Source organism: Falco punctatus, assembly GCF_963210335.1.
Source record: "Falco punctatus genome assembly, chromosome: 2".
NCBI lineage: Eukaryota > Metazoa > Chordata > Aves > Falconiformes > Falconidae > Falco > Falco punctatus.
In genome coordinates, this window is record NC_137581.1 from 90134345 (window position 1) to 90155926 (window position 21582).

At 42.6% G+C, this 21582-nt stretch overlaps 1 protein-coding gene across 1 annotated transcript in view; it reads right to left on the minus strand.

Annotated features, from left to right (window-relative positions):
* SMS (spermine synthase) overlaps window positions 1–21382 on the minus strand; it is a 51029-nt gene extending 29647 nt beyond the window's left edge. The window contains exons 1-2 of the mRNA XM_080377591.1: window positions 21204–21382; window positions 2647–2767 (exon numbers count right to left, since the gene is read on the minus strand). Of these exons, the coding sequence (XP_080233717.1) occupies window positions 2647–2767; window positions 21204–21255 (173 nt within the window). The 5' untranslated portion in view covers window positions 21256–21382. The remainder of the gene's footprint in view (window positions 1–2646; window positions 2768–21203) is intronic.
* Window positions 21383–21582: the final 200 nt, after the last annotated feature.

The window sequence follows — 21582 nt, forward strand, 5'->3', positions numbered from 1 at the left end:
TCACACCCTTATTTGTTTCAGTTAGTCAGCTGATGTAGTTTCAGTTCACAGAAATATGCTGTTTAATGCTACCTCACAGTATATGCAGTTTAAGAAATTTGAAAACTCAAGTAAACAAAACTGTTGAGTCCCAGAACTCAAAGCTCTCCCACAGATGGTACTGTTCCCCAATTTAAGAGTTCAATGGGGCTGGCAAAGCACAGAAAAGTACTTCAACTGACACTGCTGCAAACAGCAAGTTGTTTAGCTACAAGTAAGTAATTTCCAGGGAAGATAAATACAGTCTGCACTGGAGTTCAGATGGCAATGAATATACCAAGGGAAACCATGGAAACTGGCAACCAGACCAATTTTCTTCTGTCAGCAGTGAAAAGGTTTGTCTTACCCATGAATTCCTTCCCACCTCTCCTACACAGAGAGGTCAATGCTTACATTTTCTTTTCCCCTTCCAAACATTCATTAGTATTATACTCTAGTACTTGAAACAGTGGAATTTGTAGCAACAAGTATTTTCTTACTATGCTGTCAACTGAAAAATCAGATTAGATACTTCTAAATTCTAAAAGTTTGAGGACCTTACTCAGAGATGCTTCTAGACACCAGTTATCTTCTGGCAAAGTTACACTAGAAAGCAGTCTTCTATTGCAAGTTCTTGGAACATGTCAAAAGACAGGTAATTTAACTCTGGAAACGGCTCCTTTAGAAGGGGCTGTCTTGGGAGGAATGATCCAACGAGACTGCAGAGAGGAAAGTTAGAGAAGTCACATCATGACACTTTCAAACTTGAAGAAATACAGGAAAGCAAAATGAGGCTATGTAATCAAAGAAAATCAACCTTTAAATCTAAGTCCTTTTTACTTTTAGATGAAAAGATGAACCTTCGAATTGTTCAGAGTTTGTGTTCTCCTAAACAGGTAGTATCAAGGATACTAAATAAGCTTAAACCAATACAGAGGAAGGATAGCACCAGGACCGCAGAGTAGCAAGTTATCAACTTGGCTATCTTTTCACTGTCCTCAGAAAGAAAAGGTTATTCAGAACTGGATATTCAGCCTAGAGAAGAGAAGGCTCCAAGGAGACCTTCTAGCAGCCTTCCAGTGCCTAAAGGGGGCCTACAAGAAGCCTGAAGAGGGACTTTTTGCAAGGCCTTTTAGCTATAGGACAAGGAGGACTGACTTCAAAGAGGGTAGATTTTTCCCCTGCAGGGGTGTTGAGACTCTGGGCAATGTGTTCCAGAGAAGCTGTGGATGCCCCATCCCAGGAAGTGTTCCAGAGCAGGTTGGACGGGGCTTTGAGCTACCTGATCTAGTGGAAGGTGTCTCTGCCCATGGTAGCAGGGCTGGAACTAATGATCTTCAAGGTCCCTTCCAACCCAAACCATTCTACAATTCCATGAACTGGAATCTTGATCAAGTTATTCAGGAAGAATATAAAATAACACATAACTAAAAACAGAGTAAGAAAGACTATACAAAAAACAAACAGGCTTTTCTGGACAAAAATATAAAGACATATAATTTTGATCAGAAAAAGCCAGCACCACATTTGAAAAGCTAACTGAAACAGAACAAGAAATTCACGGAACATGACTAGGAAAGATATAAACATAGGACTAGACTCATGTCAGCTTGCTACTCTAAGTCAGGCCACAAGTTTACCAGTGTAGCTGGTCTACACTACCATTCATACAAAAACTATGTAGAGCTGTACATACAAGTATGTTCACACACAATAAACAGACAAATTCCAGTAGGCAACACATTCACCTAGGATCTGATTTTCCCCTCTAGAGATACCTGTTATATCTTTCATTACAAAAAGAATTTTAACATCCTCAGGCAATTCTCACACATTAGGAGTGTGGCAAAATGAACTATTTAACAGGACACCCAGGAGAAGGCAGCCAGAAAATTAAAGCTTAACTCCAATCCTGAAGAACACTAAACTAAGGTTTAAAAAAGAACAAAAGCAGCAATTGCCACAATGGACATCAAGAACAAGTAATTGATTAACTGGGAATAAGTGAAGTGCAGCATAATTATGGTAGTTACCAATAAACAGGCCAGATAAATGTATACCATAATTGACTAACCCTGACATTGTAAAGCAGCTTCAGGAAGTGAATGTGGTTTTCCTTACCAGTTTACCCCAGCAGATTTGCTTATGAGTATCACGAATGACACCAACCACCCTTCTCTTGCTGTTAGTTACTTCAATAGCTGCTTGAGAATTTGAACCATATAATAAAGCGCTTAGAAGTGCATGCAAGACAGAAGCAGAAAGTTTGTTATTCACATGCTAATGTTAGACTTTGATGTATTTAGACATACTCAGTTGTCAGGATTATAAATACATTTAACTGACTTGAGCTGTCCTGCATCTGGAAGGCCTGGCCCTGTGACCAAGACATCATAAAATGTTACTGACCAGACTGACCTATTCAACTGTTCTGATATTCAAACTGCAAGATGACAGACAAGGCTACCAACAGTATTCTGCTTTATTGTAGTCAGGTCATAGCAAGGCTGGTAAAAAAAAAGTCTGCCCTGCTGATACCCCAGAAGGAGATCAATACAGGGAGAAATAAGTATCTGTACGAAAGGACAAAGGGGACAATCTATAGGAAGAAAAAGAAAATCCACTCACCTGCCATTTTTTTGGATGTAGGTTGCTAAATAACCATGGTCTTCCCAGTTATAAACTGTTTCTGTCATTCCCTGCTCCTGAAAAATGGGCTGTAGAGCTTTAAGAACAGCATTGCAATCAGCTGCAAAATTGAGAGAAAAAAAACAAACAGTAAGGATTTTCCTCTTGAGTTTTGTCTTTTTTTTTTTTAAAGGTTGAACAGTTTTTGCTAGCAGTCAAGTATGTTCTCCAAGTTCCATCTGAACAATAGTTTTCATGTACATTCTCTCCCCCTTCTCAATCCCCAGAGGTATTCTTCAGTGAATGGGAATCCAAGCAATTTTCTTTTAAATCAGTTTTTACCCCTAAGCAAAAGTGTTTATCTACAGCACATGTTGTAAGAGCACTTTTATTATAGCTACTATTGTTGGTCATCTACTGTATTACAATCCAGTCAAGTCCTTATGTAATTAAGCATTTTAAAAAATAATAACACATAAACAACAATCCCAGAAAGAAACCACAGTACTGACAAGCAAATTGGTAGTTTCTCTGTCCTACAGCTCAACATTTCTTCAAAGGCATTAAAACTAGACAGGATAAACTATCCTATCCACTCTGCCCCACAGAAACATCCTTTTTCTAACATCCAGGACAGATCAGGCCCCCAACTGAAGTCTTCGTGATATAATGGAAAAGACCTCTCTCTGAAAAGCACATAAAAAAAAAAAATCACTTTGAAGTAACTAAAAAGTTCTCTGGTAATTATCTTCATAATTAAGCTGACGATTTCTCCATGAAGGTATTTCTTCAGTCAAAATGTGCCAATTTCAGAACCTTTGAGTTTGCTGTGCACATTACTTAAATCCACAACACTAATTTCACTACAGCTAGATCCTCCATTCAAACAAGTGTCTCATAAAGAAGTTGTAAGTTTTATCAGATGATTTTGGAATTGACCAAGGCAAGTCAGTGGAGTATGCCAGTAAAGCTGAACCTAGCAGAACAGGAACAAACTGGTATGCCAGCCTCTCCTGTTGAGTGCCAGTGGGAGAGCTAACAAAATATTAATCTACAGCCTGTCCCATTGAGGCAAGTATCATAATTTTTGCTTCAAAAACAAAACTAAGCCACTATTAGTCATGCAATATCTCAATAGTGTCAAAAATAAAACCAGGACTTAGTCTATCAAAGAAATCACCTGGCATAGCCATATTATGGAGCACAGTTTATAACCAAACGCTTCAGCCCTGACACACTGTTCCCCCATGCCAACTTTTAAAGAGTTATTCCCAACGCAACTATTTTGTTTTACTCCCTGCAACCAAATGCATGTACCTTTGAACCAGCAAGTGTTGCTTGCACATGTTATCAGCAATTGTTTCTAGAACGTTGCCGATTTGTACAGGCTTCAAACAGACAAACAAGAAAGTCTATACCAAGTTCAGCTCATCTATCACCTCTACACAACTCCACAGTAGACGAAGCTAAAAATGCGATTTCTTGAAACCTGTGTTTGCCCATCTGTAAAGCCTGGAATCAATTATCCCTGCATGTTTTAACCAGACTGAAATAACAGATAAAACATTTACTTTAATTTTCTTCAACACAAAGTGAAGAGCAAGCCAATTCCCCAATAACTTGTCAAGGGTAGTTAATAAAAGTGGAAAGGAGCTGCACTTCTTACTGCTCTTACTGTCTGATTTTGAATGCATGTTTGAGAATTATTTGCTTTACATCTACACCTTCCTCATTAACTCTCCATGTTGCAAGTTAGGGTGAAATACAACCAAAAATAGCACCATTGATGATTTTTACCCTTAATCATTAAGGACCCCACACACAGTCCGCTACCACTGTGACGCTTGTTTCCTTCTCTACCCTCCTGTCAAATTCTACATCACTTGTACCAGTGAGTTTTTACACTTCCTATCCAGCATCAGTCAGGCACCACCACAGCACAGGCAGTAATTAAGGACTGGAGTACAGAGTTTATCTGCCCAGTAACCATGGTTACAGCAGTAAGCGGCCACCAATCAAGCCAACATGTTTTTGGGACATCAAAAGTATAAAAGAAATGGGGCCATAATTACAGCCACAGTTCTTAAACTGGTTCCAGTCCCTGCAGCTTTGTACTGGGAAGGGAACTTTGCACCATTCACTTTAAACTTGCAGCTTCTGCAAGTGTAAACATCACCACTCTTTTGGTGAGGATCAGAGTAGATGCTTCAAGGCCAGTATATTCACAAAGAATCCTTGCCACTTCAGACATGTGGTCCCCTCTTCTTGCTTGACATTTGCTTCCTTGCCCCACTCCTTTACCTTCTCCCTCATCTTTTACAAAACCCATGCTCACGTCCTTCTTTTAACGTATTTCTCATGTCACCATCACATCAAACAAAATAATAACGCATAGCATACCCTTCCAGGCCAGCAAGCTGCCATGAAACCAGAACTGAACCCATATGCAATTAACCCCCAGACCACTTCTTCTGCAGCTCCTACAAGATACTGAAGTAGGAAGACAGAGAACAGAACCTGGAAGAGCTTAAGTGCTCATACCACATTTAGTCTATCTGCCTTTAACAGCTTCAAAGATTCCTGCTAGGTGTGTCTGGGCAAAGACTGCAGCACAAATCACAGACATTTTTCTGCTCCATGAACATACTAATCCCTCACAAGCTGCCCTTCATTCAGCAGCAGACTTCTTTGCTAAGCAGCCAGGCACAAGCTTCATTTGAGCTCTTCCTACTATGCTATTAAGTTTAGGAAATTAAACCAACAACATCCTCTTTTATCAGGTCTCCTTTTGGTTATACCACACAAGATTTGCCTTGGAGGGCTAATTATTTCTCCAAAGTTGGAGTCTCCTTATTAAAATGTTTGAGGCATCAGTGGTTGCTTGAAGGCATCAGGAAGTTTCAGCAATCTCAGGAGCTCTCACCCAAAACCACTAGCCACCACCTCACTCCAAGCTCAGATATGCTGTAGCAAGCATTGAAAAGCAAAAAGGACAATAAGCATTAGAACAGTAGGAACACCTTTGAATCTAGATCAAAACATTAATTCAAGTAGTCAATTTTTTGCTATTCAGGAACAAAAGGAAACAAACTCTGGTTATCAAGCATGGAATGCTATTTGAAATATTTAGTAATTGTTTGCGAGAAGGAATAAAGAAGTCCAGAGTTTCAACTCCAGGGAACTGAAACAAAACCACTGTGTATAAGATTTGATATACATGGTTTTCAAGAGAGTTAATACCCTGCTAAGCCAGACAGTTTTGGCATCCCAGCATATTTGAAAAGATTACGTGCAGCAGTTGCAGATGTTCTTCTGAAACTTCCACAGTAAAGCAGCCGTTATTTGACAGTGATCTGTGAACATGAGTGCAGCTCAAAGTCCAGTGTTACTGTGCACATCCAGTCTGGTCTCATGCACACTGGCTAGTTTCACCCAGATACTCCAACACTGAGCTCAGTAATTTGCTATTGAGCCAGACCATCTCTAAAAATATTTTGGTTTAAGACCTCCTCATACCAGAGGCTTGACAAAATCTTAGTAAGCTATGGGAACAGATTAGCTCTCATTTGAAAATATTCACCCCATGACTTTGAATTGTTTCCTCTAGCAAGCAAGAATGTAACGGAACCAACAGCACTCATCAAAGCACTTATACTAAGACGCGGAGGCATGTATTTTTCCCTTGGTAGCTGGACTTTCAGCAGAGACAAGTGAAGAAAAAAGGGAACTGCTTTACTAAGAACACATTAAAGAGTTAGTGTATATTAGGAGCTAAAAAGCAGAAAATGCTAACTGTAAACAGCAACCCAACTGGAATATTGTTTCAGTTCAGAGTTTAAATTAATTATTTCAATATATTAAGTCACTGTGCAGTGCAAATATGAAATTCTCACACAGGCACTCTTCCTGTCACCTACAATTCTTCAAAAGCCTTACATGAAATGGAAATATGCAGAGACAAGGTGGAAGAGTGTCAGGTACAAGGGACAACAGGAACACACCTGGCAAGAGATTCACTTTTAGCCAGGTGAGGTCCTGGGGCAGTTTAAGAGAACAGCAGGAGGCTGGGCCTTCAACCTGCTGCAGCAGCATACCTGACAGCTCTGGCACAGAGCCCACCAGAGCCAAGTCAGGCCACTCACAGTGTCTCCCTCCACCAACACTTACTGGAAATACAGTAACCAGGTTTATAAGTGTTATAAAGGAGTTCTTGCTCATAGACTAATCTGAAGCATTTTTCCAATGCCAATATTGTATCTCAATCATGGTAAGTCTCCAGAATTAGGAGTGTGCTGCAGAAGTGTTAGGGAGCAAGATGTTCATAAATTTTAAAATCCAGTGCCAAGGAGAAACTTCAAGCTCCAGTGCTTGTATTTCAATGCCTAGATTTCCTTTAGGCAACAAAAAAACAAGTGGAGAAATAATTAAAGAGGGACAAAAGCTATCACAGTTTACGGAAAGCTGACAGCCCCTGCCTACTAGCTCCCCCTCTCCCCCATACATGAAAGTATACAATAATACAACAGATAACTGGTTGCTGTTTAGTCATCAACTCCTGCACAGCAACCTTTTTCTTACAACTTGAAAAGTTCAGAAGAATTGCACTCCTTTTATCCTGGTTAAAAGCATCTGCCTGCGTGGAAAACGAGTGCACAGAGCACACTAGTGTTTCAAAGAAACTATCCAGGGAAGCTTCCACAGAAATATCACAGACTCAAGAGAGTTCAGAATGACAGCAGATGCCTAAACAGGTCCTTTTCCTTCAAAAACTACAAAATCAATCCATGCCTCACAAGAACGAGAGGATCCCCTCCAAGCACAACCCAAAGCCCCCACTTTCACTATTCCCAGGTCAGAGCAGCTAGCTTTTGCCTGACGTTAACGGATACAGATGAAAACCAACTAGCTTTAGCAACATGCACCTCCCACATATTAAGTTTGGAAGTCTCCTGTCAGAACCCTGGCACAGAAGAATCCTTTGTTTTGTCCTTGCCAGCTCTGTGAAAGCAGAAAACAGCAGGAAGTAGAAATAGATACTAAAATTATTCCTTTCAATCAACATCCACCAGTCAACTTTGTCACGTTGACTTATGCATAGAAATCAATGAATCATGCACAGCATGAGGAGGCTTAAAAAAAAGGGACAGCAGGTAGAAATAGCCAGACTATTCACCCATCCATGAGAAAACTAAGTCTCCCTGCACACTCACTCCATTTCATTATCCTGTATTACATTACAGGAGATCGAGAGTAGAAAGCTGCTTTTTCCTGAAGTTTCCACAGAACATCCCCCCTACACTCTTACTGTGAGGAGTTCCAGCTACATATTTAATACAGCTAAATCAAGCCATGCTATGCCACAACAGCAAGTGCATGAAGTTATCAGCATATCCATGTAATCACCAGTCAATACATATCACCAAGTGCATTCAAGTGTCCTTTTAGAAATTATGGGTAAAACAACCATGAATCAGAATGAGCTCTCAGTCTTGAAGATAGCAGTTACCAAAATGAGAATTCGACCCTCATTCTTACCCTGCACTGCCACCACCTTTGTATCAGTGCAGGGTGCCTCAAAAAATACACACAAAATACACCCAATATGATAGCAAATCTCTCTGCCAGACACAAGAAGTTTTTAATGCACTATCTGCAGCATTTCTGAGAACGTAATACTTATTCTCCTTATACCCAGGTAAATACTCTACATTCCTCTTACAATAACCTCCTCTCTTCCGATATTCTGCAGAACTTAAATTTAACCCACCCCTTCCCACACATGCTCCACAGCTACCAGCCACCTTTTCCCCAAAGCATCCAACCAACAAGGAACTGAACTCCAGATGTTTTAGTGTTGACCAACACCAAGCTAAAATTGCTGTCACCAGAGTGCTCCCACCCTCTCTCGTTCCTGCCTCTTCATTCACACTTGCACACCAGATGTGACAGGGTGGTGAGGGAGTGTGTGGGAAGCATTCAAAATAAACTGCCAACATGGATTTAAAGAGCTAATATTGATGTTAAAAGGAGAGAGGGAAGTGTGAAAGAGTGCTTAAGCCAATGGTGTGACCATGCCCCTGAGCATGCCTGTAGTTCACCTGAAGTCTGACTTTTCTACTTAAAAGTCAATTCTATGTACATCCCCTCTGGCAAGTCACGTAGCTACCACAGAACAGGAGACATCATCCAACACCCTGCTCAGAGCAGGATCAATGACAGCAGGCGACTCAGGGCCACAGGCAGTCAGGTTTTCACTATCTCCACAGACTGAGACTCTACTGCCTCTGCAGGTAACTTGTTCCCATGTTCAACCACCCCCACAACGGAAAGTGTTTCCTTATGTTCAGATCAAGTACCATGTATTTCAATTTCTGCCCACTGTCTTGTCTCTTGTCCTGTCACACAGGGCACAACTGAGCAAAAGTCCAGCTCGATCTTCTTAGTCCCCGTCCCCCCCCCCATCAGATATCCTACGTATTTTTATATATAATTTGACATGGTTTAGTGACCAACTTGGTAGTGGTTAGGTTAACAGTTGGACTCTATCTTAAGGGTCTTCTCCAACCTAAATAAATCTGCATTGTTAAAATCCTCCTGAGCCTCCTCTACTCCAGGATGATTAGCTCCAGCTAATCTACCCTCTTTGTATGACAGATGCTCCACTCCTTTAATAGTGTTTATGGCCCTACACTGGGCCCACTCCAGTAGGACCAACCCTCTTGTACTGGAGAGCCACCACTGGACCTAGCACTCCAGATATGCCTCAGTAGGGCTGAGTTGAGCAAGATGATCCTTAAGTGGAAGGCAAAGCTGTCCCTAACCTATACTTGTGTATAGGGCCATTCTTCCAAGATGCAAGACTTGCCGTTCCATTTGGTTGAACTTCATTGGGCTCCTGCAAGCCAGTACCTACAGTGCATCAGTTACCTCCCAGTTTTGCGTCATCTGCAAGCCTAGAAGGATGCACTCTGTTCCAATGCCCAGGTTATTAATGAAGATACTGAGGTGCACTGACCTACTATCTCCCCCTCCTTGAGGGCACAACCACTGACTGGCCTCCAGGTAGACTTTGTTGCTGATCACCTCTTGGACCCAGCAGTCTGGTTTTCAATCCACCTCATTGTGGATTATAACCTGTACTTCCCCACTTCATCCATGAAGGTATTATCAGAAACAGAGTTGAAAGCCCTACTAAAGTCTAAATAAACAGCAATCACTACTCCTGCCTCCTCCATCTAGCCATTATTTCAACCACAGAATGCTATCAGGTGAGTGAGGCATGATCTCCCCTTCACAAATCCATGTCAGCTACACCCAGTTTCTAGCCCTCAACAGGCTTGGAAATAGCTTCCAAAATTCACTCCATCACTTTCCCAGTTATCGAGGTAAGTTGACTGGCCCTCAGTTCCCTGGATCTTCCTTCTTGCTCTTTTGAAGACCGGAGTTATACCGATTTTCTTTCGGTCTTAGATTCTTCACTCAGATGTGCGAAGAAAAACCCTGCAGGGTCACACATCTACAAGGAACAAGAAACCTAGTCCTGGGTAAAGAGCACCACACACCTTCCATAATCTACACCCACCTTCTACCGTCATGTTCCCCACATGTAGGGATCTCCCAAAGTTGACTTGTCTTCCCTCTGACACTTGCCATAACGAGGTCTGTGGAAACACAGATTCAGACAAAGGAATGCTGGAGGGAAGCTACTTCAACCTTCCCAAGACCACCTTTAAAAAGCTCAACTTTTTCTTGTAGTTTCAAATTCACTACTGTAACTTTAGTAGTAATAGTGACCAAAGCAACAAACCATATACAGGGGCTTTCAGATGACACTAGCGCACACATTTTCTAGGATGCCCAGAGTCATGTATCACCTTTATAGATTAAGAAATACCTTGAATCTTTGTCCAAATCTCCAATGTTAATGTAAAGAGAACAGACCTACACAGCCTCTTTTCCCTAGTCCTTTATACAACAATAAAAATTCAAGTTCAGGCTACACAATCAGCAAGTCATTACTTAAAATGCTAAGTGAGAATTCAGCTAAAAGCAGCTGTATGAACAATGAACAGGAATGGTTTTGCTTCAACTTCTGCAAGCAGTGCAAAGCACGTGTATTAAACAAAAACATAACTCCCCGACATGCAGGTTCAGTAACATAAATCACTGTTTTCCCCCACTTCCTCCTCTGAGCTCTGATAAAAAGAGATTCAGCGCTTTCACAAAAGCAGGGTAAGATTCCCTAGTCACCCTTAAGGGAAAACTCTACATAAAACTAAGTTTTGAGCAACTATAGGTTTATCAGCTCCATCCACTCCCGTAATGGAAAAAATACAATAACAAAGTTACTCCTTCAACCTTCCTCTACTCAATTTGTCAAACTAGGACAACAAAAAATTTAATTTACTGTATTCGTAAAACCAGAAGTGATCTTTTATATTGAATATCCCATGTTGTTTTGTGAATCTGAAGCTCCTGATTTTTTCTGTAAACTCAGCCTCAATAAAAATAAATTCCAGTATCAGTGAGGTTTAAGTCTTGCTGTTCATGCTTCAAGGAAACATAAAATTCTAGATACTGGATTACAATATTAAAACCAACTATTGCCAAATTGCAGAATAATGGTACTGTAACATATCAAAGTACCACCAGTAAGCACATACAGAGTAAGAATAATCTTATCAGCCATGACCTGTAAGGTATCTCACAATTTGAAATTCAACACATGAGAACAGCAGGTTTGGCTCCACATTCAAATGTAAGTGATGTGTCAGAACACTTCCACTGGCAGCATTTAAAAGGCAATACTCCATTTCCACCTAGTCATTAAGACAAAAGCTTCTTTTTGAAAAGGTTAAATTGTGAACTTCTGCTAGAAGGACAGATAATGCAGTCACAATAATTTATTATTTCAATACATGCAATCACAAAACACCACAACATGGAGCTTAATTAATTGGCAAGAGCAGAACATCAGGTTTACTGGACTATGTCACAGCACTCTCACTATCTCAGTTTGCCATGACTTTTCAGTCAAACACATAATTTAAATAAGGAAGTAAAGAATGCTAACAAAGTTGGGTAGTTTTATGCCTCATCACATATGATCTCTGGTACAAATGCTTTATTAGAGACAAGAATCCTTGATACAAGGAGCTTTTCTTGCTCTAACATGACTTTTGCTGTACATCAAACCTGCAACAGAAGCTGAGCAACCGTTAATGTAAAAGGGATTCAAGTATGCAACTATCTTTGTCATTCTTTCTTTAAATGAATGCTACATTCCTAACAGCATTGGTCATTCTACATCTATTTTATGGTTTGGTGTTAATACATGCTTTTCAGTGCTTTTGGAATACATCAGGGGCATGCACCCAGGTAGAGGATACAGCAGGGGAAACACCATAGTAAAGGGGCAGAATGAAGAAACCAAGAAACAAAGGTTTTACTAGTAGCACAAAACACTCTTCCATTTTACTTTTCTCCCCTTAACAGGATAGCTACCCTTCAGGTGAGCCAAACTGCAAAGCATCAAAATAAAACTATGTTCTCATGCTTTAATATAGTCACTAAGCTGATGTAAGTGTTACCAAACAAATCATCATTTTGCTTGATTAAAGCAAGCACACTGCACATTGGAAATTAGGTAGACTAGCAAGTCTTTTCAAGCACAAATGAAGATGCACCACTGCAACATACATTTTAAAGAACCAGAAGAAAGCATCTGCTACTAATTTAGAGCTCATTTACACATGAAGACTAACTTAAGATTTCATGTTGTTAACAGGAAAGTACTATATTAATAAAATTTAGTCAGGGAGCATTTTTTTCCTGTCAGCCCACAGACTGACTTCCCCAATAAATATATTTTTGACTTCTGGGTTATCATCAGAGCCTTAACTGAAGGCAGAAAGATTTACATCCTCAACTGGTCAGTAGGATTTATCCATCTGGGTGAACTGTTACACCCAAACTTGTGCACAGATTATTTTAAGTCATGCAGACCAATTCAAAGGCTTAAAATAAATCAGTTAAGTGAAGCAGCTCAGCTTTGTTATTAAACTTTCATTACACGTAGCAGTAAATGCATCTACTAGTCTCCAAAATTCTGCCACCCAGAATCTCTACCCACTCGTTAGATGAGCAACACCAGCCAGAGTTCAGAAGGACAGGAGGTATCGATGCCCTCTGCATTATGCCATGGTTCTTGCAGAGATTCCTGTAGGAGCCAGGATGCGTTGTCCACAGAAGTCTCTCTGAAGATAGGTACCAGTGCAAAGATACAAGCACAATCAAACACAGACACTGACCTACAGAAGAGCTCAATTATTATAAGCATCGTTAATAAAATACCCAGAGACAGGAAAATAAACCTTTCGCTCTAACAGTGGCTGACTACAGCAGAGCCAGCAAGTCAAGTTTGTAGCATGTATGAATGTGAAACTACTTGAAAGGAAAGAATTAAAACAAAGGATCACCTTCCATAATCTACCTTGATTTTATTCACTTAAGTTTTTGATTATCATCTGACATGACAAAGGAGTTACTGTTTCCAGTGCTCGATTTCCCACTTTTCCTGGCTTGCTTACTGCACAAGTACAGGGCTTGTGGATTCATCAGCATCCAAAGGCTCACTCTTGACAACTCCTGCATCACAACACACTTCGTTAAGTTTAAAAAGAGCCGACCACAGGAACCTATAAAGGGGTTGGTTTTGTTGTTTGGGGTTTTTTTGGTTTTGTTTCTCTCCCGCCCCCCGCCTTGTTAGCTTTTGGCAAAACTTTTAGAAGCCCCTCTGGAAGTACTTGAGGCTATTTTCAGCTGGCTTTTAGAGGAATGTTTTTCAGTTAGGTAGGGCAAGTCCTACAAGAACATTCCACAAGACAAAAAAAAAGTTTAAGACACCAAACCTGCCGAATTCCTACAGCCAGGACAACTCTGAAGGAGAAACTATTTAAGTACTGCCCCTTCAAAAACAAAGCCAGAAAAAGAAGTAGTAATGAACTGCCCAATTGCTATACCTTTCCTATTGATCACATGCAAAGCTAAAGAATGTTTAAGTGTCCCCCATTCACTTTGACATTTATGAATTATTTATTTCTGTATTTTGATAAAATACATGCTTCAGGAGTACTTCTACACCTGGCATCTAATTGCAGCTACTTGTAATGCGATATCCTATTACAGTTAACAATAACTTTAATTCTGGTGATCTATTCTGCACCATTTCCAAAGTCCTGACACTCTGCTAGCTCTAGAAGAAAACACATTTATAGGCCTCCACAAGTTAACAGTGGCTGGCATTTCTGTACATCACATTAGTTTAGTTTTAAAAGTTTAACTTTTTTCTTTCCCCAGTCGCTACTTTACCCTGTAAGTGTCTTACAGGTTTTTCTATTTCATAGAAATCTACTGTTCGAAACCACACTTACTTCTCTAGAGACAGACATGAAATATTTGTAACATTCTTCTGGACAGCCCACAAACAGTATTTTTACAATTTAAATATCTAGGTCTCACAATAGACTATTCCAGATTTGCTGCTTGGTCAAGTTTAATTTTGCTATGGAAAGACAGCATTTCATTAAACTTCTTGCAACACTTCATCGCAACAGTTTATCAGAGCTGATCAGTAGGTGAAGAAGTAAGCCAAAGGCATTTCCAAAACAACATTCTCAAACATAAGTTTGGCATACCACCTTTACAGAGTATTTATGCCCTGAGAAAACTTATTTTATGATATATAGCTTGAGCTTTAACATCAACAAATGTTTCAATGCCTCAGCTCCACTAACTTCATTTGACTCTCAGTAATACATAAACTGAAGTCTATCAGCTGGCATACAAAGACTGTTCACATTTTAAACAGTACAACCTGCTGAAACGTCTGTAGCCCTTCCATCCAGAAAAGCAGTAAATGTGAAAACGTACTTGGGAACAGCTAATACCAGCTCTCCTGTTCACTTACATCTCTCAAGCCACTTTCATCACCTGGTACCAGACCATCTTCTAGAAATATATTAAGCAAAGTGGTTAGTACTTGTCATATACACTTTATTCTCCTTCCAATGATTTTACTATTAAAAAGGCACGGTCAGTGACATGTACCTGAAATAAAAAATATTGATGTTTAAAAAGCAGCTTGTATTTCCTATAGAAGTTTGTTCCACAGCTTCAAACCAGACCATAATGGAAAACACCTCCCATGTTGTTAACCTTCACCTTTGCAGGTGACAGCTCCTTCATGTCTGAGCAAGCAGCCATTCAGTACTAGACATCATGCTGGAGAATCAGATCATGACATTCTCAGAGTTCCATTCATAAAGCATTTTAATCTTCAAAACTAGAAACCAACAAAAGCAGGGAATGAGTTCACAGAAGTTCTTACTGCTAAAAATGGAAAGCTATTAATTCCTGTATTAATGCCTCCTGACAAGCCTCATTTGTGTTCTGACACAAAGCAGGCCAGTTCTTAGTCCAGGCCTGCCAGAACTAGACTACGGAGACCTGCAGGGTTCAGCTCAAAACAGCTCAGCCAAGAGCACAGGCTGAGCCCACACCGCTGGCACAGGCTGCTAAAGGAACACAACTAAACCAGACCTATTCCTGAACCGCAGCTGCAAGCTAGCTGCAAACTTTAGCCAAGGTTGATAATGAAGTTGCAAGCTCCAGTGGCATTTGAGTCTTGTTTAATCTTTATTTACATGGTCTTCACATACAGATCAAGTCAGCAAACATTCTGGTAACATACCATAAAAGAAGAGATAAGCCTATCATCCACATGTCACCACTGTAATCAGATGTTTCAGCACTTCAGACAGCCCAATACTTGACAGAACCAGTTAAACTGAGCTACAAGGCTCAGAGATGCCATTCCCCCACAATGTGTTTTTACTGCTGACTGCAGCCAGCTCCAGTCATAGAAGCTGAACCTGCCTCATAAGAAAAATGAAGCCCTAGCACCACTAGTACATTAGGCCAAAACACTAATTACAGAGACTAGTAATTTTAAAATAACTATATATACAGCCAAGTGCTCCAAGGTTTTATTAATGAGTTTTTAATTTATAATTTTAGAAACTACCGAATATTTAGTATTAGTTGGAGCCTTTCTCCTTCACAAACAAGAATGACCAACCCATGGAAAAACTCTGGAACCAACATCAAATTTTCAGTGTCAGTCACTTCTTCCTGCTTTCTCTGACATTTCCATACTTAGTGCAGGATGAACCACGACTCAACAGCTACAACTGCCGATTATCTGCTTATTAAGCTAAACCAGCACCAATTTCAAATTGTCTTTACTACAGCAGGATACAGCTCACATGAGCAGCTGAACTCATGTAGAATTTTCAAAGGTAGAAATTCAGGCAGAGGTTTCAGAGATGGCAGACAGGAAGAGCCAGTACAGCACTCCTCACTGTCATTTAATTCTCTTAAACACTCCTGTTTCTGGGAGACTCTCCTGTCCAAAAAGCATTTTTTTAATTAGTCCTTAAAAGTTAAGAAACTCAACTACAAGGCTCCAAAGGGATGGAGAAATAAACAAAGCCTTGTCAACTCTTTCCCCTCCCCAAAAGCTTAAATCAGCACTGTCAGGAAGCAGCACATAAAATTACCGTCCTGCTCTATGAAGAGTATTAAGGCTTCCAATCAAAACAAAGACAAGAATCAAAATATTAGCATAACTGCATGCAGTTCAAATATTTAACAATTTGATAGCCTAAGTAAAAGCTTCAACACTGAAAGAACATTTTGTGGAATAACTTATATCTTATAATCAACATTGTTTCAGAACACAACACGTATGACTAGCTATTACACTTTCAAGGACGTCAAACACTGGAATATACCATGCAGTATTATTAAATGGCTGGGGGGGGGGGGGGGGAAGGACTGAGGGTTGTTTAAATCTTTATACCCAACTGCATACTAAAGCTTCACCTGACAGCATTCCTGTACACTTAAAAACAAGGCAAGATTTAAGATACAGGACTGCCAGTAGAGCTAATGGCACTTTCTTACATTGTAATGGATACTTCAGCTGAGACATTTTATATATTTTAATTAACTTGTAAAGCAGGTAGTGCCTCCCCTAAAAAAACCTCCAAAAGTACTATTTTGTAAATTTTGACTCCAGTAAGTGCAGTTACGCAGCAAAACACTAACCAAAGTAAAATACTTTTTCAAGTCTAATTCCATATACACAATTCCAGTTAGCTTCCTTTCACACAATCTGTTGGTAAAGAATCTCTTAAAATATTGTCTGCATCCCACAGCAATTAGGCATAAGTACTATAGCAATTAGCCATTTTTTATTTACAAGTATCCCTACTGATGACAGGCTTAATTTTCACACCACAGTTTTCTCTACACAGTGTCAGAATTGAGTACTGGACCCTGCAGACAGAAACAAAGCCACTGACAGGGCCAAAAGAAAAGGCTCAGCCCACAAGAGATCATTCTAGTTCCTATCTCCATGAAAATACTCATTATGAAGAAAAACAGATCTTGCACACCGACATCCACTTACCCTTTTCCTTAAAAGCCCAAGCATTGCCTTACCTGCACTACAGCCCTGGCATTCCCAGTGCATGTCAATTCCCACAACAATGTCTTACAAATTTAGTTCAGTAACTGCCAGCTCAGGTGATTGCTGCCTTCCTCCACCAGCTCACCCATCTGTGCCCTGGACTCAAGTGTTGCCAGCACAACTGTCTGTGCAGCTGTATTATGAACTATATAATCCCCCCACAGCAATAAACCCAAACAGTGAACTTGAAGACAGTTAAAACTAATTTTCCAACAAGTTCTTACCTTTTCAAAGCAGTTTTCTGAAGCCAGTAAAAAAACAAATCTCAAAGAGTCTCCATATTTTCATGTCATTAGTCCAGAAGTGAAAGACATGACTAAAGCCTTTATGTCCCAATGAAGGAAGCCAAGTGATAGGTATTCATTTTCATAAATGTTAGACCACTTTTGTATTTTAGGATCATAAGCACTACGCTGTTTGCCTGCTTAAGTTTTCTTCTGGTTTTGAGGGCCACAGATGCTTCTGCTCAAAGGACTGAGCTCTATAGTTGCTACTTCGACCAGTTCTTGATGAGACTATCACAGGAAGTCAGGCTGTGTTATCCAGTTATCAAAGATTCAACCCTGTTTTTATCTAAGTACCTATTACTATTTTTAAAAACTGGTGGGATGCATTATTATAGATCTAGTTCAAAATACAGGCAAAAAGGCTTTTCTTTTTACTAAATTTGGAGGGTTTTTTTAGTACATTAAACAATTTGAGAAGTTTGAAGAAAACTAAAAGCTTTTGTAGAAATACGCGACTTCATCTCATGCAGCCCCATTTCCAAGACACTGTTGTGTTTCCCATCCCCCCCCCCCCCCCCAACCCAACATAAAAGGACTTGTTTTCTCCTCTAACCCCCACATCCACATTTTCATTAACCTTGCTGGCATCTCTCAATAGCTCCAACCATCAACCTTACAGAAGTGATGATGGTAAACACTAGGAAAATATCCATTATTCTAGTTACCATTCTCAAGATCCTTGTTGAGTACACACTTGAATCCTGAAGAATGTATGTAACATGCACCACAGTCCAGTATCACAAGAGAATTAGGCTGCCTGAAGAACAGAGAGCTGCTATTGAAGCGTTTTGGCACATGTCAAGTCAGCCAGCCAGCGGGAATGATTGAATTTACATCATTGTGCAGCACAAGCATATGCTAGCTAATATAGCTGCACAAGATCAACACATGACAGAATGCCACCTTCCTAATGCAGAGTTGTGTCCTCCAGATCCAACAGATATCTAAAGACAGCCTCCCTCCCTCACTCCACAAAAGCCTCAGAAGCCTTCACCCTCAGTCAAGCCACACACAGAGCACATGAGAAACCGATGCCAGAAAAATGCTAACACCTCACAAGCACTATCCTACCCTTTATAGTCATGTTCAATCATGACACTGGACAATAACAGTGAAGCCTTCCTTCCCTTCAGGATTAGGACAACATTTAACCACTGTGTAAATATGAACATTGAGAGCCATTTCAAAATTATTTCATCAGCCATATATATCTCATATATAAGCAGATTCTTAAAGAAACAGACATCATAACCATGTAATGTTATTCCAAGATGCACTGCAATGAAACACAAACTATTGAACAGACTTGCTTTCATAGACTAAAATCTTGCCTTCCTACCAGCTGGCAAATTTAACAGCTATACTAATTCCTAATACTAACTACATGTTTGTCAAAAGCTGACGACACAGCTAATGTTTTGAGGAACAGAGTTATGTATTTACAAAGTTAAAAGATTCTGCATTCTCTAGAATAGAAAAATAAAAATGCAACAACCTCAGCTGAGAGGCAGAAGTAACATGTTATCCTCACAAGATCAGAAGGTCGAAAAATATACATCTCATTTTACTAAATGCCATTCCATGGCATTCCAGATCATTCAGAAGTTTTATTGTCTACATAACTTACAGTAAAAGCCTCAGCTAGTTGATGATCCATGATTCAGCATTAAGCTTGAATTCCTTTAACACAAGCTACAAATGTATATTCACAATTTTTTCCTCCATATACAACCCTTTATGCTTTGGGCCATAAGCACTAGACAAGAAGAAAAACTCCACATGAAAAGTACAAGCCAACTTCAGAGCTGCCACGGGTGGAAGAAAGTTCTTCGCATCTCACTAGAGATGTCTATTGTGCTGAAACATATAAAAGAAAGAACAAAGGTTTCTTCCCTGCTTCAATCTACACAGCAACACTTCTACAGTTGGTCTATCCCCCCCCCCCCTCATCTAGGCATATTCATCTTGACTGGAAGACAACCCAAACGTTGTCTTCAAAAGTAAAGGGAAATGGAATAGCAAACCTACCTGAAAGCAAGACAACATTTCATATCATTACCACACTCCCTATTTAAATAACGGCATAGTTTTTGTATCAAGAGCAGCCAATTAACTTAGGTGCATTGAAAATAAGCCTAAGTTCTACTCTTTTCCCTTGTAATTCACGTGTTCAAGGATTACATCCATAACTGGCATCTGTGGAAGGGTCAGATAGTTCAGGGAGCTAAACAGACAAAGAGGTAATTGTGTGGGCTGAGTGGCATCCACAAAAATTGATTTTAGACTGATTTAGCTTCCCAATTCCGCTCATGCTAGGTTAGACAAGCACAAGGTGCAAGGAAAATGGCAGTGCTATCTCATTTACCATTAAGTCACCATTAGAGTGGCCAAATTGCCCTGTAAAAGAGGTCTCTGTAAAAATGGAAACTGCAAGACTTTTACCATGAAACACAGCAGCTATGGCACACTGTTTGGAACCAACTTCATCAACACCTCCCCCTTCTCTGCTCCTGGCTCACCGAAGCGCAAACACAGCAACGCCACGAAAGACATAGCACGCAGCAAAGCCCCTGGGGTCGGGAACCTCTCTCTCAAATCAAGCTAATGATAGATTTTTATCTGTAGATGTGGGGAACTGCCTTCACACCTCCCTCCAAAAGGGGGAAATGAAAAGAGAGGGGGCCGGCCCAGCGGGTCAGCCCCCCAGGCACGCCGGCCGCAGGAAGGGCCTGTCCCAGCGGGGAGCGGGGCGGGAGCGCCAGCCCGAGCGGGGCCCTGCTCGGCGCTCACCGGCCTCGCCACCCGACTTTGACACCCCCCCCGCCCCCAGTTAAACCCTTTCACCCATCTTGGCCGTTGAGAAACGTGGTGCCCTCCTCGCGTTCTGGCTCGAACATGCCCCCTACAGATAACCGAGTACAGCGCTGAAACAGCCGGTGGCTCATCCCGCGTTTCACTGCTAATCACTTCCTTCGCGATTTCGCGACGAGGCTGGGGGCACACCGAAGTGACAAGGCACGCAGGCACCGCGCCCCGCCCCGCCCCGCGCGAGGTACCGGCCCGTTCCATCGCCGCCGTCCGAGGCGCGGTGCAAGGGCCGCGCTGACCGGAGCGCCGAGCCGAGGCGGGCTCCGCGGGGCGCCCCAGCCCGGCCGCTCGACAACGGCCAGGCCCGCCCTCCCCCCCGGGCCCGCGGCGCGGCAACCACCGCTTCCCCCTGCCGCCAGCGGAGAAAGCCCGCCCTGGCGGGCGGCCGGCCGGAGCCCGCCGCGGTGACCGGCCGGGGCACCTGCGCGACACCCCCCCGGCCCCGCACCGCCGCCTCGCCCCGAGCCGGGCTGCCCCAGCGCGGGGGGCCGCTCCACGGCGGGCTCAGGGCTAGGAGGCCGCAGCGGGCCGCCCGCCTACCGGGGGCGGGGGCGGCGGCACGGAGGCCCCGGGCAGCGCGGGGGCAGCTGCCCGCCCGCAGGGGCGAGCACCGGGGGGGGACCCGCGGCCGGGGACGGGCGCCAGAGGGAGGCCCGGCGGAGGGGGCGGCCGCGCGGGGCCTGGCGGGCCGGCGGCCGCGCCGCTTCCTCGGCGGGGGCGAGGGGAGGCGGGGCGCGACTGGGGCGGGGGGGCACACAGGACGCGCCCCCTCCCTCTCTCTCTCTCCTCTCCCCCGCCGCGGCGGTTACCTGTGGCGCCGAGCAGGAAGTCCAGGGTGCTGTGCCGCGCTGCTGCTGCCATAGTGAGGTAGAGCCCTGTGCCATGCCTGGAGGAGGCGGCGGCGGCGCGGGGAGTGCGGCGGAGGAGCCTATATGCGCGCGGGGGCTGCAGCGGCGCCGTGGGGGTGGGCGCGCGCCGCGCGGGGCGGGGCGGGGCGGGACAATGGCGGCGGGACGGGAGGGCAGCGGCCGCTGGCGGCCGGCGGGAGCGGGAGCGGGAGCGGGAGCGGGAGCGGGGCGGCGGGCGCGGGGGGAGGGGTGCAGTGTGACGGGTGTTTGGCAGCGGGGCCCGGGGCCGGCCTAGCCCGGCGGGAGCGCCGCGGGGCGGGGATCGTGGCCGTCCCTCCTG